At 43.9% G+C, this 22,559-nt stretch overlaps 1 protein-coding gene across 4 annotated transcripts in view; it reads right to left on the reverse strand.

Moving 5' to 3' along the window:
• Positions 1-22,228, reverse strand: part of LOC133363727 (probable E3 ubiquitin-protein ligase HERC3) — a 72,283-nt gene extending 50,055 nt beyond the window's left edge. Inside the window, exons 1-3 of one of the 4 annotated variants that reach the window (XM_061583039.1) lie at positions 15,163-15,267; positions 13,029-13,112; positions 6,386-6,650 (exon numbers count right to left, since the gene is read on the reverse strand). In XM_061583039.1, coding sequence (XP_061439023.1) covers positions 6,386-6,611 — 226 coding nt within the window. In that variant the 5' untranslated portion in view covers positions 6,612-6,650; positions 13,029-13,112; positions 15,163-15,267. Of the gene's footprint in view, positions 1-6,385; positions 6,651-13,028; positions 13,113-15,162; positions 15,268-22,088 lie in introns of those variants that run through there. The other 3 variants (XM_061583038.1, XM_061583040.1, XM_061583043.1) reach the window with 3 other exon arrangements.
• Positions 22,229-22,559: the final 331 nt, after the last annotated feature.

Below are 22,559 nucleotides of genomic sequence, written 5' to 3' on the forward strand. Positions count from 1 at the left end.
AGCCAGGTCTTTAAGGCTCGGCGAAAGCTTGACAAGGAGGGAGCATGTCTGAGATCGAAAGGGAGGGAGTTCCAGAGGGTGGGGGCCACAACAGAAAAAGCCCTCAAAAGTGAAGACTTTTCACTTTTGAGGTTCCATTAAACTGAGTTTAATGGGGTTTAATGGAGTTTAAACTGAGTTTAATGGGGCTTACTCCTAGGTAAGTAGATACATGATTGCAGCCTTAACCTGCTTGCAGAACAAGCCAAACAGAGAACCCATGGAAGGCCATACTACAGCTCTGGGGTGGCAATCAGGAAGGCCCTACTTCTCACAGAGGCCAATCTGTTCTTTGAATACTGCTGAATCTGAAGCAAACTGTCTAATCGTCAACTGCAGGGAGGTTTACATGAGAATATGCACTTCCTGAGATGGTTTGGGGGCTTAACAGGTCTAAGCCAGAACTTGAAATGGACCCTGTTACACATATTGGTAACTAGTGTAGCCACTTCATCAGTGATGTAACAAAACTACACCAACTCATATCCGATACCAATCAAGCAGCAGCACTCTATACCGGTTGTCATTTCTGAACTGTTTTCATGGACAACCCTACATGGAATCTGAGAATGTTTTACAGTAGTCTAACCTCTGGAGATCAGCAAGTATGGACAACTGTGCTCAAGTCTGATTGAAGGAAAAAATGTACAAGTAAGTTATCCAGGGTTTGCCAGGGTGCTTCATATTGTAAATGAATCACCAAGATACTGCAAACAGGACACTGGCAACAGGTTTTATTAACTTATCAGATTCCCCTTGGAACAGGTAACTTTAGACTAAAATGTACGCAGCAGGGGGAATGAGCTGGCATTTAGACGACAACATTATCATATGGATGCTGCAAAAAACAATAACTTGCAAGCATGTGGACCACTGATCACACAATAAACTCCTGTTTGAAGGCACCCCAACAGATCACTCCTCCGTATGCTCCTATAACATCAACAAAAATCCATATTTGATATACATCACAAGCACACACGACCTTAGAGAGCATGCACACACATGCATTTTTAAACTGTGACTTAACTGGGGTCTATTTCACCCCACTATCAGATTTTGTTGTTATTTTTTTACAAAGGTTGTTGTTGTTATGTGCCTTCAAGTCGATTACAACACATGGCGACCCTATGAATCAGTGACCTCCAAGAGCATCTGTCACGAACCACCCTGTTCAGATCTTGTAAGTTCAGGTCTGTGGCTTCCTTTATGTAATCAATCCATCTCTTGTTTGGCCTTCCTCTTTTTCTACTCTCTTCTGGTTTTCCCAGTATTATTGTCCCTTCTCCGTATGCCATCTCCAAGGAAGGTGCAGAGGGTGATGGCACATGAATGGCCTTTTCAGTGGTAGCTCTCCACTTCTGGAATGCTTTCCCCAAGGAAAGCTTGGTGCCATCACTGTCTGTTTTTAGGAACCGGGCAAAAAAAATGGGTTGTATTCTACTAACTCCTACTCATAGTAGACCCAATGAAATTAACAAACCTAAGTTAGCCATGTCTGTTAACCTCAATGGGTCTACTCTGAGTAGAACTAGCACGAAATACCACCCATTTTCATTTACCCAGACTTCAGCCCTTAATTGGGATGGTAACTAATTGTATCTGTAGCCTCATTTTCACGCTCAACCTTTTAAGTGAAGTAGAAAGGATTTGCTCCTTTAATATATTTTTGGATTAGTACTTTAGGTCTTGGTTTATTGCTGTTTTTAGATTTCATTTTAATGTTTCTTGTTATTACTATTTTTATTATATAGGTTGCTTTGAGACACTTCAAAATGTAAAAAGCAAAAATAAATCATCATCTTGGAGTTCATCATTCAAATCTGGGAGCTTGAGCAGATTGCCAGCTAGTTAGCGCAAATGCTACGCATATCAGTACCAAACCAGAAACCTTTCTGCATCCCAGTTGAAAAAGGACAGTATGTTACAGCCAGCTGGCAAAGGCTTCCAAAATCCTCCCTGCAAATTAGTTAAGGCAGTTTCAAAAACATGATTCCTGGGTAGATTAAACAATCCCTGTAGGACGATAGCATACCTAGATGAAAAGGAATAGCTGGATTTTAAGAACAAACATCTTGGGAATGAAAATCCTCAACAGAAAGATTGTGAAAGGAACCTTTTATTCCCAATACCTGCTTGCAGCATTTGGTGGCAATGCAAAAGGACAAGCTAAATTTAGGCAAGAGTGTACTTTCACTGGTCCTATTGAGCTACCCAGATATTTTTACACAACACTTAGGGGATCTCTGGCAGGCTTGCCAAACCAGCAGTTCTCTATATATAGTGGGGTATCAGGACTGAACAGTCCCTTGACCACCCAATCTCTGGACATACGCAGGCACTGGGAACCTGTGGCCCTCCAGATATTAGACTGTAACTCCCATCAGCCCTAGCCAGCATGGCCAATGGTAAAGGATGAGAGTTGTAGTCCAACAATATATGGAGGGCAATAGGAACTGTATCTAAAGCTTAGCTTATATATTACTTTTAGCCAGCTGATTGTTGGGTGCTTAAGAAGCACTGGGCAACATGCTTTGCACACCCAGCACACAGGGCTCGCCAAGCGCCAAGCACAGGATTTGCAAAGCCTTTGAACAGTGCTTCCAAAGTACCTGACAACTAGCTAGTTGCCAGGCATTTTGGAAGCACTGAAGTAGGGATTTTGACAGGCTGTAATCATCCAATGTGATTATGGGGTCAGATGACTGAAAGTGGTTTGTCCCACCTGTCAAAGTTGAGCCACAGGAGTGAGAAGAGATAAGGATCTGGCCTGCTGGGCCAAAAAGGTTCCCCACCTCTATGCTATACCAGTAAGCACCCTTGTGAAAACCAAGATGCTAAGAATAGACTTGATTCTCAATGACTGGGGTCAATTTACATTCCCATATTACCATTGAGAACCAAGTATATGCCCAACCCCTTTGCCTGCATAACAATGGTCAGTGGCGGAGCACATACCTTGTATACAGGAGGTCCCTTGTCCAATCCACAGCATCTCCAGTTAGAAAATCTAAGGTAGTAGGTCTAGAAAAGTTCTTAAACAGATACCTTGGACAACCCCTGCCTTGTGAGATTTGATAGTACTGGTCTACATGAGACAATATGAGACACTCAGTGCAAGGCAGCTTTATAAACTCACCCTGGATGATGATTCCACAGGGGCTATCAACTTTTTGGGGCCAGCAAGCACATTTGGAATTTTGAGGAAGTGCCATGGGCGGCAGTCACAAAACGGATACCACAGGGGCGTGACATAGCAGAAAAAGGCTGCCACATCCAAAAGAGCGCAAAAAAAGAGAGGATCCCAAAACGGTGCAGGAATGTCTCCTGCATCAATGGGAAAAAGACACCTACATCAGCCACCGCTGTACTTGCTCTCAAAGAGAATCTCTTTGCCTCTATCTTCTGTTGAGAACGGATAGGAAGGGGAATGTCCAGCCCTGGCATCTAACAAAGTATGGGAATCCTTAAGGGGCTACATCCAATATAAGAAAGCTGAGCAGAAAGAGCAAACAGTCCTCATGCACTGTGGATTTTTGAGGAGAGATTTACTATTGTAGGCATCGGGGGGGTACTAGTGGGTACACTGGCAGGTGCCATGTTGGCAGCCCCTTCACTACACTTTATACCAACAGTGCAAACTGGCAGACAGATAGGTATCAAATTCCTTAGGAAAAGGTGTGCAGCAGCAGAATGGAAGATGGATACATATTTTCTCCTGCATGTATTATCAACAGGAATCCTTGATCAGCCCTGGTTTCTTGCTGGGTTTATAGTAGGTGTACACAAGAAGTGTCAAAAAAAGGGTCTGAGAACCTTATCAGGCTTCTCAAGGGTTCCCCAGTGTGGCCCACGGTATGCCCACCAAACTCTGCATCAACAGAATATACTGCTTTAGCTGTGGTGGCAAAGCTGCTCTTGGTGAAATCCGGATGGATAGGACAGAAAGACAGACAGATGCAGAGCGCTAGCATTCTGTGACAGCCAGTGTGGTGTAGTGGTTAGAGTGTTGGACTAGGACCTGGGAGACCAAGGTTTGAATCCCCACTCAGCCATGAAGCTCACTGGGTGACCTTGGGCCAGTCACACTCTCTCAGCCTAACCTACCTCACAGGGTTTTTGTGAGAATTAAATGAGGAGGGGAGAACAATGTATGCCACCTTCCTTGGAAAAACGATGGGATATAAATGCAATAATAAAAAATTATACATATATGTGTGTGTGTATTATTTTTTATTATTGCATTTATATATATATATATATTTATATATGAGGCATCTGGGCAGACCTAAGGATCAAACCAAACTCCACTGCATCACATCATTCCAAGTGTAAGGGGGGGGGGAGGAAGAAAAGAGTGTCATTTGAACATGACACTCTCCTGACACCCTACCCTACTATATTCCAACAAAGGTTATTTTAAGATCAGTCAGAGTGCAATGTGAGCCAGACAGTACCTGCTGGCTGAGGTAAAAACTACCAGGATCAGCCACGTGAGCTAATGGATCACCATCAGGAAAGCCCCAGTCTCAGGATGGGGGGCCGGAAGCAAATATGGCTCTCTAGACCTCTCTATTTTGCTCTCAGATCTCTTCCCAGGCCATGCTCCTCACTGGCCCCACTTCGCACCCCAAGTGTGTGTGCCTGGCTGAAAGGCATCCTTGAACTCTAATAACATCTCTTACTTGTTTGGATGGCGGATAGAGTGTGTTTGTATGTGTTTATATGTGTAGAAACTAGCCTGCTGGGCTAAAGTAAAATTTACATTTGTTGCTCTGTCCACTTTTGCCTCTGGCCTTGTCTGTGGGCTCATCTACACAGCAGTTCGGTTTGGTGTTTGGTGCTACTTGCATCCCCTTTTAATTCGCATGGTTCACATTACGTTACTGGCAAACAGAAGCTATCTCGCAGTTTTCCCCCTGTAAATCCATACTAACCCAATCCGCTGATAATACAAAAAGGTTAGAACAATACAGCTCCACTTCTCTCCACGTGTCTTTGAAGACAGTTTGCTTTGAAGCTTTTTAGTGGGCTGGTGAAGCGTCACTTTCAGCTGTTCTTTCTCCGCCCACTAACTCTCCCATGAATTCCATTTTGTTTCTAGTGGTTTATCTAACAACTTTTGACTGCTCTGTCCTCCCCCCTTCACTATTTGCTGCAGCCCTCCCTTCTTTCCTCCCTTTATCCCTGAGCAAACTTCCTTCACTCCTTTTGTTTCCTAAAAAATCTAAAGTGGATTTTAAAAAGAAGTTGTCTCAAAAATATCTGTATCAATATTGATATTTTCAGAAAATATTGATATTTTCACCAAATATCAATATAGGTATTGATATTTTCAGACAATATTGATATTGATATATTTTTTTAAAAGTTATCGCTATTATGTTGATTTGTTTTTCCACCAGGGAAAAACCAACTCAGAAAAAGCAAGGGGCAGTGGAGAAAGGGGGGACAGATGACCCCACTTCTTTTCAACTGCCAAACTCTAGGAAGCGGGGGGGCAGGAGGGAGTGGAAAAACTGCTCAGGTCAAAAATATTTGCACATGCCCAGTAACTGAGCAACAGGAAGGAGTAAAAACTGTGGGGTGGGACCACAAGGACCACAAGGAAACAGCGACAAAAATCCTTCCCAGAGGAACACCTATTTGTGCGAATAGAAAACAACAGATTTGAAGCTACCACTGAGCACAAAGTGTGTAAAAGCAGTATATTTGCTACAAAGAAATGCTCCCATATGGATAAGCCCCGTCACTGGCATGTCGCCTCCAGAAGGTTGCCGAGGAGGAAATACAGCCCTCGGACTGCCCCGTGTATCAGATCCCTCCAGGTTAGTCCCATTGCCAGGCTGCACTCTTATTTCAACATAATTTCTAGGTTGCCCATCAGTATAAAACTCTGGGGGAAGAAGGGTTACAATGAATAATAAAATTACAATAAAAGCATAAAAACCAAGATTTTGGCCCCATCTGCACTATATAAAGCAGTATCACACCACTTTAAACAGTCATGGCTTCCCCCAAAGCATTCTGGGAACTGTAGTCTGTTAAGGGTGCTGAGAGCTGTCAGGAGACCCCTATTCAATTCCTAGAGTTCCCAGGGAAGAGGGATTGACTATTAAACCACTATGGGAATTGTAGCTCTGTGAGAATAGGTGCCTCCTGACTGCTCTCAGCATCCTCAACAAACTACAGTTCCCAGAATTCTTTGGGGGAAGCCATGTGTATGAGACTGCTTTATAGTGCAGATGGGTCAAAAAAAAAGCAAACACCAGAAACAGCTACTAGCAGAGCTATTTCATAAAATGTAAACAATCAGCTGGTTGCAAATGTTCTGAAGTAATCTTACCTGGCTTGCTTCCTTCCCTCTCATGGCCGAGTTGTCCTTTGGTGTTCACGCCACATGTATATACTTCCCCATCCTCCAGCAGGAAGATAGAATGGTTCCCGCCACAAGCCACTTCCTTGACGCTCCTCTCATGAATGAACCCACTGGCCCGAGGCTCAGCAATTATAGCCTGGAGTGGGCTACCTGCCCCAGGGTGTCCAAAAGTCCAATATCCCCAACATAACATCTTCTCTTCTTTTAGCAAGTCATGTAGCCTGTTTTATTCCTGAGAGAGAAGAAAGGGAAAACAATCCATCAAAAATTAGAAATCAACTGCAGACCAAGGTCAACAGGAAGTGATGCCAGCAAAGAAGTCATTTCCTATCCCATCAAGAGAGCATTATTATTATATTATTATTATTATTTGATTTATATCCTGCCCTTCCTCCCAGCAGGAGCCCAGGGTGGTATGGAACTATAGTTCTTTTTTGTAGCTTCTATTCCACGGAATAGCCATCCTAAGGATGCCTGCCTGTCTGGCTTCAAAATGGTACGCCTTTTGCTGGCTCATGAACATATTTTTTATTTAGAGAAACATTTTATTATGTTGCACTATACTGCTTCTAATATTTATGCTGTAGATGGGGAACCTTTTTCAGTCCAAGGGCTACATCTCCTCATGGGTAATCTTCCAGGGTCCGTATGCCCCAGGATGGGCAGGGACAGAGGCAAAAGTGGGTGGAGCAACAAACGTGGATCCTACCTTTGTACAGTAGGCTGGATTTCAAGTGTGCAAAAGCCAGAGGTTTTTACATACACCCACATCCCAGAGAGACACATCACCCAAGTAAGCAAGAGGCATAATCACAGCTGAAGAGCACATTCTAGCCAGGCAAAAACACTCAAGGAGAGCGTGGAGCAGGGCTGCTGAGGGGTGTAGCCTCAGGATAGGGGCCATTGCCTGGGAAGGGGTATCACTTGGGAAGAGTTCCGAGGGCCAGATAAAGAGATCTGGAGGGCCGAATAAGGCTTGAGTTTCCCCCAGCAATGATTTACATGCCCCTTCCCTGGATGCATTTCGCCGAGCATTAAAAACCTGGCTCTTTGGACAGGCCTTCGGGACCTCCGGGGTGGGCTAAGCTCTTATCACTATTACTGAATGCCCGTTGTTTACATACTGTTTTATGCTGTAATTTAATCCTTTATTGTCGACTGTATTGTATTGCTATGTATTTTAAATTGTATTTTAAATTGTATTTTACTGGAATTTAATTGTGTACGTCGCCTAGAGTGGCTCTGGCCAGATAGGCGACACAAAAATTAAATTATTATTATTATTATTATTATTATTATGCTGTAATTTTTAAGATAGTAAGAACAGTGGATCAGACCAATGGTCCATGTAGCACATTTCCAACAATGAGCACTCAGGATACTTTCAGGAACCCCACAAATAGGCATGATCTCCTCTACTGCTTGCCTCCAGCAGCTAGTACTCACTAGTATACTTCCTCTGAACATGGAGGTTCCACTAATACATTTATAGTGTTTTTGAATTCTTATGTTAATATTAGTGATTTTTATATTTTGATCTTGCTCATTTTCCCTGTATGTCACTGCAAGCTGGGAAGCTAATACTTCTGAGAAATAAATAAAACTGTGATTTAACAGAAGTCAACCCACTGGCCCCATTCCACTTTGCTCTCCCTCTGAATTCCCACAGACCAGTTGCCTCTTGACAAAGCAGTTTTCAAAGTTCTCTCTACCAAAACTAACAAACAAATAGAGCACAGCCTTGGTAAGCCAGCTTTTCTTAAAGAAACATAGTTCTATTTTATTTGTTTATTTAAATTAACAACATGTATATACTGCTTGATTGTAACAGAACCCCTAAGCGGTTTATTTGAAAAAAACAGTAAAATGATCAATAAAAGACAGTTAAAAACAAGTATTTAAAAACGTTAAAAAGATTATTAAAATCAACCATAAGCTAAAGAGAGATTAAAACACATGTCAACTTCTACATGTCTGGATAGGCCTGCCTAAACAAACATGTTTTAAACAGGCACCGAAAAGAGTACAGCAAAGGTGCCTGCCTGATATCAATGGACAGGGAGTTCCAAAGGGTAGGTACTGCCCTCACTAAAAAAATGATTTCTTACAAGTGAGGAACAAGTATTATGTGGCATCTGTAACAGTGGCAACAAAAAATAGTCAGTATCCAAAGAAGCACAAAGAAAGAAAGAAAATCCCAAAATGCTGTAGGAAAATTTATTTCTTGGGAAATCCCAACATGTTTCAGCCTCTGACAGTGCCAGTTCTGCAGACTGAAGCAGCTGAGTGGGCACATTTGGGATAATGCAATCCTGCAAGTAAACTGGTCTCAAGCTGTTAAGGGCTTTATATACCAACAGTAACACCTTGAACTTGGTCTAACAAATCGGCAACTAGTGCAGAGGTGTTCTATCGTAACATGGTCTCACTCCTGTCAGCAGCCATGCTGCAGCATTCTGCACTAACTGCAGTTTCCAGATCAAGCACAAGGGAAGCCTCACATAGATTACCCTTCCGGAATGCAAACGTTCCATACTTTTATTTTCCCTCCAGCATCAGTTGGCTTGACAGGGGCCACATTCACACCATGCATTTATTCCACCTTCATTCCAGTTTAAATAGTTCATGGCTTCCCACAAAGAATCCTTGGAAGTGTAGTTTGTGAAGGATGCGTGAAGTTGTGAAAAGACCCCTATTCCCCTCATAGAGCTACAATTCTCAGAGCTCTGGGAAGATGGATTGACAGTGTTAAACCACTATGAGAACTGTAGCTCTATGAGGAGAATAGGAGCCTACTAACAACTCTCAGCACCCTTCAAAAACTACACTTCCCAGGGGAAGCCGTGACTGTTTACAGTGGAATAATAGTGGAATGAATGTATGGTGTGTGAATGTGGCCACATGTGTTATTGTCAGTTTGTGAGAGGAGTAGCTGTGGCAAGAACAGTCTCAGGTTGTTCTATGAAGGAATGGAAACTCCTTGAAGATGCTTCACCCATCACAGAACTACAGTTCTCCAGACATCCAAGTTGCCTGAGAAGAGGGATTGATTGTTAAACCAAACTGGCAATTGTAGCTCTGTGAAGAGAATAAGGATCTTCTAACAACTTTCAGCACCCTTGGCAACTACAGTTCCCAGGATTCTTTGAGGGAATGTTGACTGTTTAAAGTGGCATAATACTACTTGAAATGGGGCCTGAGTGATTGGCCAAGGGCACTCAGCAAGAGACATGGGTGAGTGAGGATTTGAACCCCGATCACCCCTGACCTAGTCTAACACTTTATCTACTATGCCAGGCTGGGGAACCTCTGGCTTGAAAATTGGCAGGCTTCATATAAGCATCTGACTGGCCTCTGAGAGAACAGGATGCTGGAATAGATAGCGTTTTGGCCTGATCCAGCAGGGCTTTTCCTATGTTCTTAGAAGCAGCATGTGGGGTCTCCCCATCCAGCCCACACCTTCCCTCATGCTCTCCCCTCCCACGCAGCAGCTAGGTTTGAAAAAAGCCTTCCTTGGGCATCAGCGTGGCAGCATATGACATAAGCTCCAGTGGCCATTCTGGAACCTGTAGAGGTTGCACCCAGAGTCAAGTCAAGAGCCTGTATCACCCCAACCTAAAAACACTACCAAATGCCAATTATTTCATTATTTATTTTCTTGTATTTAATTCTGGCCATTTACATACCACTTACATTTGGGGGGGCTCTAAGCAGTGTACACCAAATCTTAAAACATAAAATAAAAATCAAATGCTAAAGAAAAATCCACATTATTAAAAAAAAAATACCAAAACGAACAACTAAATAGGGCATCCTCTTTTAAGCATTTGAGTAAAACATTACACTTGAAAATCAACAACAAAAATAGAATGAAAATTCCACGTTACACCTTTCAGTACTTGATGTGATGCTACACATGTTGGTAAAACAATTCCTCTTCTGGGAGTTAAAAGCACACCACTCAAAGCAAACCCATGTTCAGTGGTGACCATTATCTAAATGCCACTTGCCAGCTGGCAGTCTAGTCACAGCAGCAAATAAAACTTCAGTGCTCTTTTTCAATGTGACATTAATGCCAGAACAAATTTGCTTCTACTGACAGTGTCTTCATTATGTAAATTTACTGCTTGTTCCTTCCACAGTCTACATGGCAAGCATTCCATGTCCTCAGCGCTCATGTTTTATTGCAAGTCAGTGTCTGAACTGAAAACATTCAAGTAAATTAGGCAGATGCCCATCGTACCAACAGTGCATCATCCCAAACCAATTAGGCCAATCCATGTGAAGCAGTCCTCAGCTATATAGCTAAGGAACCTGACACAGGGGTGAGAGACACTGCCAGCATCCAGGACCCAGGTTTGTGCATTTGGAGTTGACTTCCAACTCAAGTCCTTTCTAGCCTTTTTTTTTTTTTGCCCCTGCAGATAATGTGCATTGATAACATATTTAAGAGGGGAAAGTTGCAGTGCAGGTCACAGAGAGTGAGACTGAGAGCGCACAATCAAAATCCCCTACTATAGCTGCTGAGGCAGATGTAGAGCCTGTGCTGCTGTGACTGCCTGCACACAGCTAGTCAGGTAGAGCTGATTTGGAGCCAGTAGTAGACTACGGTTTACAGTGCTTAACTGAACAAGGCTCAGGCTCATGAGACCCCCTCCTCCTCTCTGGTGTGGCAGCAAGGAGATTGGAGGCATCTGCTTCCATTTTCAATTAACCATAGTTTGTTGTTTTGTCCGAACTGGGAACTGTAAATAGTTTTAACTATTGTTTATCTTAAAAAGCCAGTATCTGAAACCATGATTTGATCTTAGCTCATTCAGACAAACCATAGTTAATACTAACCATGATTTGTCCATTTATTTGGATAAAACAAACAAAATGAATATTCTCCCCTCTGCCCTTTTGGAGGGCAAGTTCAACAAAGTCCCATACGGAGAAAGAAATTGCCCCTGTGGCAATGAAGAAACGGAAACTAATGTCCATGTTTTATTGAGATGCCCTTTTTACCATGATCTAAGGCAACAGCTAATTTCCCCTATTTTAGCCTCCTTCCCTGGTAGACCAGAACCTTTTTATGTCGATTACCTATTGGGTGATTACTCCCCCCAGGTTACGTATAAAGTCGCCAAATATATTGCGGCTTCTATTTCTTGTAGGAAAGCATTGATCAAATCCTTATAAAAACTGATTGTATGTATGTTGCCGACATATTTTACTTGTTTGTATTTATGTGTATCTGGTCTATGACTGAAATAAATTATTGATTGATTGACTGTGGTTAGTTGAAAATGTAAGCAGATTCTTCCGATCTCTTCCTTACAGCTATGATAGAGGAGGGAGTGCACAAGCCCACAGCTCATTCAAGTAGTGCTAAAATGTGGTTTACATCCAAATGCAGCCCTTCACTGTATTCCTGCAGTGGTGGCCTGCTAATGTTTTGAACTGGTGCTCATGTGAGTTGTTGTCCCAAACATCGGGAGGGCACCAGGTTGAGAAAGGCTACTTGACATCACGTAATGGCTCCTCCCCCCACCTCAGTACTGAAACAAAAGCTCCATCCACCGCTGTTTCAGGACTGTAGTAGGGCCAGATCCCCTATGATCTCTGGAGAGCATAGACGTAGGCTCAGTCTCAACAGAAATAACCGAAACCAAATTAAGTACTGAAAGATCAGCTGATGTGATTCATTTCTTTATAGTATCAGTTCAATATCCAAACACTGGTGGCAAAGTTGACAACTGGCAATCCCTAGGCCAAATCAGACCATGAGAGTGCTGTTATCTGGTCCCAGAGTTGCTAGCCCCAGAGGGAAAACAATGTGGATGAGCCACATCTGCAACATGGATCTTGGAAGTAAGCTGCTTTGTTAAAAGGTAATGTAAGCCTTCAGCTCACTACCCTCTCTCTTATTAAGGCTGCGCTGCAGCAAAACTAGTTGCCATACAGAACATGAACAGCTTCAAGGAGGCTCATCTTTATTTACCATCTTGAACAGTTATTTAGTAATTGCAGGGCTGTTTTTTTAAAAATCACCAGGTGCAAATGAATGATTTATTTAGCCCTGTGCCACTCTGGAGCCCATATACTCAATGACTCAGGAACTATTTAAAAAAAAAAAAGGTTTCTAGCACTGCCTTATTTAATAAAAAAATTCAACCAATAAATAAATAATACTGCACCTTATTACTAACCTAAACTGTCAATCTACAAATCTCTCTGCGATTGGGATGGCTTACACACTTAAAGAAAGGATAGAGTTTCAATAGCACCACTTGTTAAACAGGGGCAGTGTTTGAGTTAACTACCTAGAACTAGTTACTGAAATGTTAAGGAGGAAGGGAATGTGTTATTAAAACAGCAACTCAAACCTAACATGCTAGCCAAAGCGTCTTGTATTTTTTTGACACAACAGGAGTCATTTGAAAATTTAAAGAACTGCTGCAAACTTTAATCTGAAGTTGAGGACAGTTTTAATCTAGGGTGGGACATTTTAATCAATAGGGCTGATTTTTTTTCTTCATTGACACTTAAAGAACAAAATATGTACAAATGAAAGGGGGGAAATATATCAAGAACCTCAAGGAAATCTCTACTGGCTTGATTGGTTTACCTCCTGCTGTTTTTAAAACTGTCTTCCAAATTCTGTGTAAAATGTTTTTTATATTTGTTGTAGGAAGCTTTGGGATGATTCTCCCTGAAAGGAAGGATATTAGTTTTTTAATTAGTCAACTTGAAGGCACATAACAACAACAAATAAGGTAAATAAGCTTCAGACATCACAACCAAACTTAAATTTGGACGTCAGGCTCCCACTTTGTCCTGGGTGCTTCAATTCCCACACTTCTTGATTCATTGTAACCATCGTTTGTCGTGACATCCAAATTGGGCAGACAATGGTTTCCAAAAACCGTAGTATATCCCCAAACCAAAATTAGAAACCACAGTTTGACACTGATTGATTCTAATCTGGAGACAGCCTAGGTTTGTAGGAACCATATTTTTCTCTAACTGGACACTATGGAAACTGGGAATCAGGAAGTGCAGGAGGGAGTCAGAGGGTGCCCATCAAGAAGGAAGGTGCATGTCAAAAGGATATGCACGACAGCCACACCACAGTTTCACTGCACCATATGAACTGCTGGGCCTATGCCTATGAAATGATAAATACTCACCATTACATATATTTAAAGCACAAAGACAGAGAGAAATAAACACTTAAAGAAGCAGTGGCTAACTTGTGGCCCTCCAGATGTTGCTAGACTCCAACTCTCATCATCCCTGACCATTTGCCATGCTGGCTGGGGCTGATGGAAACTGGGAGTTCAGCAACATCTAGAGGGCCACAGGTTCCCCATCCCTGTGGACTTAAAGGATATGAAAGCAATTAGAATCACTATTCCAAAATTTAATCAAGTATGACTTTGTCTTTTCAAAACACTCGTAACTGAACATTTCTGTTATCCCCCCCCTTTCTTCAACTTGCATGTTTTTAGACGGCTATTCTAAAACAGACTTTTGGACTGCACTGTTTGCTTTCAACCACAAGGTTAATAGTGGCTAACAGATTTCAGATTGATTCATAGGCCATTTTGTTCACTGAATTATTTAAATGGCCCATTAAAATACAGATGGGATCAAGCAGTTAGCGTTATTGTCGTAATTTTATTGAGTGCTACTGCTTTCTTCCATAACACTGCAATTTATTTGCACTCCCTGCAAGGTGTGCCAAAAATCTGCATTGGAATGGCTGTATCCCCAGCATTCGCCCTAATTTTATTTTTATAAATCTTACTGTTTTTAGTAAAAAAAAGGTACCAGCATGTCAACATTTCATAATAATTGTTCTGTTTATAGAGGGGGATGACATCAGACCCTTGGAAAACCAAACAAACAAAGCCAAGGAACTTCTGAAATATTATAACTTAGCATCTTTCCCCATGTTGTTCTGCAACTGTTGTTGTACTACAGTTCCCATCATCCTTGATCATTGACCATTGCAGGCTGGGGCTGATGGGAGCTGGAGTCCAAATAACATTTGGATGGCCACGCGTCACCTGTCCTCCATTAGAGACTAAGGTGGGGCATCCTTAATTCAAATCTCAGCTAAGTCATGAATTTACTAGATGGGCTCAGCCAAGCCCCTCATTCAGCCTCAGCTTTTCTTTACAATACAGGATAATACTTGATTATGGCATGATAATACAAACTGACCAACAAAATCTAGAGGGCCACAGGTTGCCCATTCCTGCCATAAAGACAAAATGGCTGCCACTTTCATCATCTTCATTTAACAGGAGGTTTTTTTGACATGTGGCTTCAGTCAACTACAACCGTTTCAGATTCTGTCAAAGCATGTTCCAGTTTAAGGTTTCATAAACAACTAAGACGAAAGTCTCTTACAGAACACTCCTATGTGAGTTTATGCAGAAGCAAGCACCACTGTGGCTCCATCTGCACTATACATTTCAAGAACTATCATAACACTTTAAAAAGTCAAGGCTTCCCCCAAAGAATCCTGGAAACTGTAGTTTGTTAAGGGTGCTGAGAGTTCTTAGGGGACCCTTATTCCTTTCCCAGAGCTATTTTGTAGAGTTCCCTGGGAAAGAGGTTTGATCATTAAAGCACTCTGGGAATTGGAGGATGATTCTTTTTTATTACAGTATAATCAAAAACAAACATTGATGCTTGAAGGCTCCCCGTTATAATCCAGTGTACTTTGGGATCAACCATATTCTCTGTCATACCTAGCCCTATGAGGCATGGAATGAGAGAAAAAAGCAGTGACTCCACAGGCTGAGAACCTTGAGGAGCAGGCAGGGGCTCCTGAATCCAATGCCGAGGATCACCTTGAGGGACCCAAGATTGATACCTCATGAAGAACCTCTGGAAATATCAGAGGAGGTGGTGGAGCTGCATCTCAATCCGCAAGAACACAGCTCCAAAAGCTTTAAGCCAGGCCAAAGCGCAACAACACAGTATATATGTATGGACCTGGAGTGTCAGTCTACTTGTAAGGGGTCTACTTGTAAGTAAGCAATCCCTGATATTCCTTCACTGCCTGCAGCTGTGGTTAGGGTGTGGTTTAGGAAGTCAGAATATATCTGGCCTCCCTCATAAGCCTTCCAATAGCTATAAACAATGCAGTTATCTGGTTTTTTGTTCTTTGGTGGCTGATTCTATGCTCCTTCCCTGGCTCTGTTGCACCTTGCTTAAACTCCCTGTGATATTGCGGTTGGGCTGTTGCCTCACCTGACTTTGTCTCTGGGTCACATTTGGACCTATGTTGATTCCGTGCGATTCACCTTGGTTTATTTGGACTGTGTTGTCTCTGCAGCCCTGCCCTCATCAGTGAGTATGTTGCTAAAGGCCTGTGTGTCCTGTAACTGGAACCCTAGCCCCTAAGAGCATTCCCTAGAGCAGGGGTTCCAAAACTGTGGTCCATGAGCTTCATTCGGGTGATCGGTGGCATGTCTGTACTTATTAAATATTGCTATTTATTTTTAATTGTATTTGTATTGTTTCTTTTATTTCTTGTATTGTATTTTATTGTGTCACAATCTGCATTCCATACAATTCAAATTGTAATGCAATAAAATACAATGTAAGAAATAAAAGATGCAATACAAATACAATTAAAAACATACTGCACCTACCACAGTGCATTACAGTTGCTACAATAGGCAGAAAAATTAGAAAGCAGTCTACCAATGGCTCAGCAATTTTCAAGTGCTCCATGGGGGGAAATGTTTGGGAACCACTGTCCTAGAGTATGGCATTCCCATGTCCAGTAACTCAAATAATGTCTTTCTGTCCAATTCTCTAAAATGGATAAACCCTAAATGGCAATAGTGCTATCCAGATATTTGTATCCGAATGCATGAAAGGGCCAGTGGGAATGTGTGGGGCTCACCCTTGTGACAGGAGTCTTCTGCTCCAGCCCACATGTTATCAGCTCAATTGAAGCCACATGTACAGGCTTTCCTGCACTCAGACAGGAGCCCTGGTCTATCATGCGCTGGGGGTGTGGCCAGTGTTGACGGACAGGCTATGCTTGCGCATTCTTGCAGGCCCCTTCAATCATTCAGAAAATATCAAATGCTTGAATAGGGTTAATAAGTAATAGAAAGCATGGAGTGATGAAATAGAGGATGGTGCATCATAAAAGGTCACAAATCAGACAGGACTAATGATGTACGACAATCCCTGATATTCCATTTCCAAAAGGACCGTTTCATAAAGCACTTAGTAATATGATTAAAGATTACAATACTAGTCAAGCTGGACTATGCTAAGCTGTAATTAACTTGTTTGACTACATATGTATAAGAAATATATTTATTTTATTTATTAGATTTATATCCTGCCCTTCCTCCCAGCAGTAGCCTAGTAGGATAAGATAGATATATCTTATCTAACACACAGCTCTGTGGCCATGCTAACAGCTCCTTTCACAGGAACAAATGGGCAGGGGCAGGTGCTGGGTGTGGTGCCAGTGGGCCTGGTCTGGCACCCCTCCCCTCTATGTCTGTTCAGTATATGCAGGGATGGGGGGGGGAATCCAGCTCACATCATGTGTTTTCAGATGATCCCTTGGATCTGATTTGACTAGTTTGAACAATTTCAGACAGGTTCATTAATATATGCAACCCTGAATCCATTAATGCCACACAGCCCATGGCTTAGGCATTAATAAGTGAACTGATATGTTTGGACACGTCAGCTGCAACTTACACAAAGAAAGCCAATTCCCTGGTGGTCCAGGGGGCCTTTTGCCTTTGTGGCCTTTTGCCACACAAACAATATGCAACATGGGGAGAGGACTACTCCTTTGTTATGTTTTAATATATTTTTAAAGTCTGTTTTTATAATGTTTTAGAGTGTTTTTGTTGTGCCGCCATGGGTTCCTACTGAGAGGAAGGGTGGGATATAAATTAAATAAATAAATAAACAATGACCGAGAAGAGAATCTTTTCTCAAAGACCCCAAAAATGTCATTGTAATATTAGCATAATAAAGGACAATAATGAACACGGAAAGTACAGCTGAACAAATTACGTATTCTTTTGGGGGGGCTGGGGGAGTTCCCAGGAGCAATTCCTGCAATTCCCAAGAGCACCAAAATAGTATTTATAAAGCACCATCAATGCACGCAGTGTATTGCAGAGTAAGAAGAGCAAAGAACAGGCATAGCCTGGGGATAGGGAACATGCTTTTGCGTTCAGTCCCTGACAACCTTTTGCGAGGTTCAGTCCCTGACAACTCCAAAAGGCAGGGAAAGGCCCCTGTCTACCCCAGCAGAGTCACTGTTGCTCAGTGTAGATCAGTCTTTCCCAGCCTCTGGGTCCCCGGATGTTGCTGGAACTACAGTTCCCTTAATTCATGACCATTGTCATACTGGCTGGGACTGATGGGCGTTGTAGTCCAGCAACATCTGGGGACCTTAGGATTGAGAAAGGCTGCTGGTAGACCATCAGTCTTCAACTATTGGGACAAGACTCACCACTGGGTTGCAGCTTGATCTATAGTGGGTTGCACAAGGAGCATTCCCGCCATACAAACAGATGCTCCCAAGATGCGTATTTAGGCTAAAAGTAGGTCCCAGATCAGAAAAGGTTGGGCTACTGATCTACACCAGCCTTTAGAAGACCAGCTGTTCTGGAGTGCACCTCCTTTCATCCTTTGCCATTGGCCATGTTGGCCTTGAGCTGATGGGAGTTCCAGACCAAAACATCTGGAAGGCTGGCATACACAAATGCTAGGCTAGAGGGACCAATGGCCTGACTCAGTACAAGGCAGCTTCCTATGACGCATGAAAGGCAAGTCTTGGCATGCATAGTAACAGGATCCAACCTTGAGGTCTCTCCCAATTCCAAGCTTCTCATTCATACTCCTATAGTGGTGTCTCCTGGCCTATAGTTATAATAATACTAAGTTCTAATTTGCATAGTGCTTTCCAAGCATTCAAGGTGCTTCACATGTGGCTACTTAGGCAAGTTAGTATGATTATTTCCCCTATTACAACAGGTAGGACAGTGAGGGTAGGCACACTTGCGTTTGTGCTTGTTCGTTGCACCTTCGCCTCTATTTTCTGAACGTGGGGACACCAGGCAAACTCTGCCCCCTTTTGCTCCTAAACCTTGGACGTTGCAGCTCCAGCAGAGTTTACCTTGAAGTCAGCTTCCCACAGACTTCAAAACTTATCAGCCATCAACCCTGTTGCTTCTCCAGGTGTGCCCAATGAAAATGCTTTGCTGTAGGCTCAGGCAGACACAGTGATTGGCCCAATACTTCATTGTGGGCAGTGCAAATCAGCAGTGGGGAAGGGAGATGTGTCCAGCCGTGGGCAGAGCTGTTTCAAAAATGCAGCCAGAGAAAACAGCCTGGTTGCTTTGGAAGCAACTAGTGCATCTGCAGCCTGAGAATAGACTGCCAAAGGCTACTTCACTCACAGCAGAGAAGTGAGATTTAAGAACATAAGAAAAGCTCTACTGGATCAGGCCAAAGGCCCATCCTCAGGTGCCTATGGGAAGCCCACAAACAGGACAGAGCACAACAGCACCCTCACCAGCAGCAGACATCATACACAGCCATCATAATTAGTAGCCATTGGCAGCTCTGTCCAATTTACTGTTTTTAACTCTGGGCATTTCCTTGTGGGTTTCAATCACATACTGGCAAACTGATGTTGCGCAACTGATGTTGGGAGTCCTTGGGCAACAAACCTCCTTTCCATCAAGAACTGGACTTTTAACAATTATTTTATTATTTATTCATTTATTTATTGCATTTATATCCCACCTTTTCTCCAAGGAACTCAAGGTGGTATACATGTTTCTCCCCCTCCCCATTTTATCCCCACAACAACCGTGTAAGGTAGGTTAGGCTGAGAGGCAGTGACTGGCCCAAGATTGCCCAATGAGTTTCATGGCCAAGTGGGGATTCGAACCCTGGTCTCTCAGGTCCTTGTTTGATACTAGTCTAACTGCTCACCAAAAGGGACAGGAAAATGTGGAATAACATTTGCTTGACACAACATTGTTTAACCTCCCTGCAAACAACTTAGAATGAAGGCTCAATAAATAGCCAAAGTTGTTGAACGACCCCACAAACTTTGTACAAACAAATCTGGATGAATGCTCAATTAACAGGTTGTCTGGAAACAATCTCTGCCTCAGCCACTGTCCTGCCCTTCTAACAATGTTCTATGTGTATTTGAGAACTGTGGCCAACGCTACATCTATATGCACAACAGCAATCCCATAAACAGGGAGAAGACAAAAAGTGCCAAGATGTGCCAATCTCTAAAACTGCCTAAGATCTGAAGAGTTCCGCTTTTCTGCTAACTACCTTCCTCTGATGCATCCCATCAATTGGTCTCTGCAAAAGAACGCAGCAGAAGAGAGGTCAGAGGATGCCTGCCTGTGCATGCGCACGCACCAGCAGCACGTACACCCAGCACGCGCAGCCACAGACAGGCTAGGTTTTCAAGCCCAAGGAAGAGCATAGGCGCCCTGGAGCACGTGGCTCCGCCCCCGTCTTTCCCCGCTTTTAAGGCCAGCCGGGCGTGTGGTGCCTCTTCCTCCGCTTCAGTATCCCTCGGAGCGAAGCCGAGCCAAAAAAGCAAACAGAGGCGACGATGCCACCCTTTTAGGGGGAAGGGAACGCGCTCGAGATGTTTAGACGTCCATCGTGGCAATCCTCCGCGATTGGATTTTAAATCGATCGCCATCGTGTATCTTCCCCAGCCCCCCCAAAAATACGCCGCGCCGACCAAAGATAACCCGAAATGCCCACACTCCAGGTGTGAATCCGAAACGACGAGTTGCAAAGGGGGCTTTCGCACGCTCGAAAGCGAGACACGGGAATGAGCTCGTCAGGAGCTACGGGAAATTGGCTGATGGGAGGGGACAAGCTAATACCCCCTCGGTCCTATTGCTCGGTGGATAACTGGGAAGCAGACAGGGCCACGACAGGGAAATTGTATCACCGCCATCGCCTCCCAAGAAACTAGCCGCCGCCTCGATGTGCCTATACGCCCGGACGATTTCTGCTTTCCAATGCACAGACATACGCCGCGTGTGCAATTACTGCATCGCGTCCAAGCCACCGCTAGAATGTCTCTGCACGCAGGTCATAGACAGGTTCCTGAAATAGCAATTTGACTAGCGCACCCCCCCTTACAGGCACAGACATACCGCCAAGGGAAATTCATCACTACCATTCCAGCTCTAAAAAAATAAAGATAAAACCAGCAAACGACTGCAAAGAATTTAAAATGGAAATGGACTGCCTTCAAGTCGATTCCGATTTATGGCGACCCTATGAATAGGGTTTTCATGGTAAGTGGTATTCAGAGGGGGTTTTCCATTGTCTCCCTCTAAGGCTGAGAGGCAGTGACTGGCCCAAGGTTACCCAGGGACCAAAGAAAGATGGGGGGGGGGAAGTTAGCTGCTTTTCCAAGCGCTCTTGCCGTCAAGAAACTGTGGGCACAAGCCAGCAGGAACTTCTCCTGCGCAAGATCCGCAAGATCGTTCGGCCCGACGCTAGGTCGGATCTGCGACAATGTAATAAACTGTTGCTGGAAAGACGGGGGGGGGAGAGAGAGAGAGAATCTCATACATATTCACACACGCACACGGCTGGCAATCGTTTGAGACATTTCCCTCCATTATGTAGGAGAAATAAATGCAGAAAGAGTTGGGGGGGGGCTCTATGCAAATACAGAGGTATTTATCCCCCATCAGTGGAAGCGGGTCTATCAGGGCAAATGGGGCACAGTCCCACCAAACTCGCTCTGTCCTCAACCAGCCCTCACTTGCCTGCCTTTCTTCTTACAAGCTGCCCAAAAGGGTGGCACATTAGCGATCCGCTCTCAGTATTGCCTTTTGTAGAACTCAACAGGGAGAAGGATGGGGACAAAATTAGTTGACTCTGCCTGTCATTGGCCCTGCCTCCGCTCGACCAGTCCCAATGGGCACCAGCCATCACTGATCTCCATCTTTCAGCCTTTAAACAGCGCGATCCTATGCATGCGATCTCTACTCAGAAATAAACCCCACAGGATGCGATTGCGTTTATGTCATGTTTGTTGCCTTCCCACAGGCAGCTGATTGCCGCCTGTGAGAACAGGATGATGCCCTAGATCGGCCTTTGGTCTGATCCAGCGGGGGCTGAGGGGTTTCTTATGGTCGCAATTGGGCTCCCAGATTAAGCGTGTACATAGGATTGCAGCCTAAAAGTCAGGCTCTGTGAGCTTGAAAAGAGAGTGAAAGTCAAAAGAGTAGCAGTCAGAACAACCCCCTCCCTTTTTTTTTTTTTGCAAAATGGATTTTTTCTTTGGTTCACCCGCCCCGTCGAAAGAGAACGAAGCCAGCGAGGCCATATTAACAGGATGGCGCTAGAAGCTTGCCAAGAGTAATTTCTAGGAGGCTTCAATGGCTCTCCTCCCTTTCAAGGCAGCGATCTCACCCCCGTTCACTCGGGAGGCAGCTCCAGTCATCTCAGAGGGCCTGTCTAGAATGGGGGTTGCACGGTCTCCACCCCAACCACGACTCTCGAAAACCGAGTGAGTCAATGCCTCCCTTTTACCCCTAAGCCTGCAACGGGTGAGAGTCGGCATCGTGCAAGCCGCAGCGCCCGCGAAACGAAAGCGCCGCCTTGGAACACTCACCGGCTCCGTCTGGGCTGCTCCTGCCGCGGCACCCCGGGAGTCCCAGATGTGGGGGCACCTCTGGCTCGGCTTCCTGCGGCGAGCTCACAATAACAAGGAAGTTTTCCTTCCCCCAGCAAGCTAGCGAGCCCTGCCTACGCGATTGACGTGTCCGCCGCCTCCCACCCAATGGGAAAGCCAAAGAGACTCTCCGACTGAACCAATCGCTACTTTCTAGAGGCTGACACGAAGGAGAGGCTGGGCTAGGGGGACAGAGTTTTGTGGGAAGGGAGAGGAAATCTGACAGTTAACTCTAGAGGCACCGAAGTACATACTGTATTGTTGATTGGCTGAGGGAGTAGGAGACAATGCAAAAGTATGCAAGAGTTAGACAGAAATAATCCCCAGGCTAGAAGGCAGTCGTCTTGGATAGAGGCCCATCGTATTTATTTATTTATTTAGGACGAGTGATATGCTGCTTATAATTTAAAC

The sequence above is a fragment of the Rhineura floridana genome, chromosome 9 (genome assembly GCF_030035675.1).
Source record: "Rhineura floridana isolate rRhiFlo1 chromosome 9, rRhiFlo1.hap2, whole genome shotgun sequence".
NCBI lineage: Eukaryota > Metazoa > Chordata > Lepidosauria > Squamata > Rhineuridae > Rhineura > Rhineura floridana.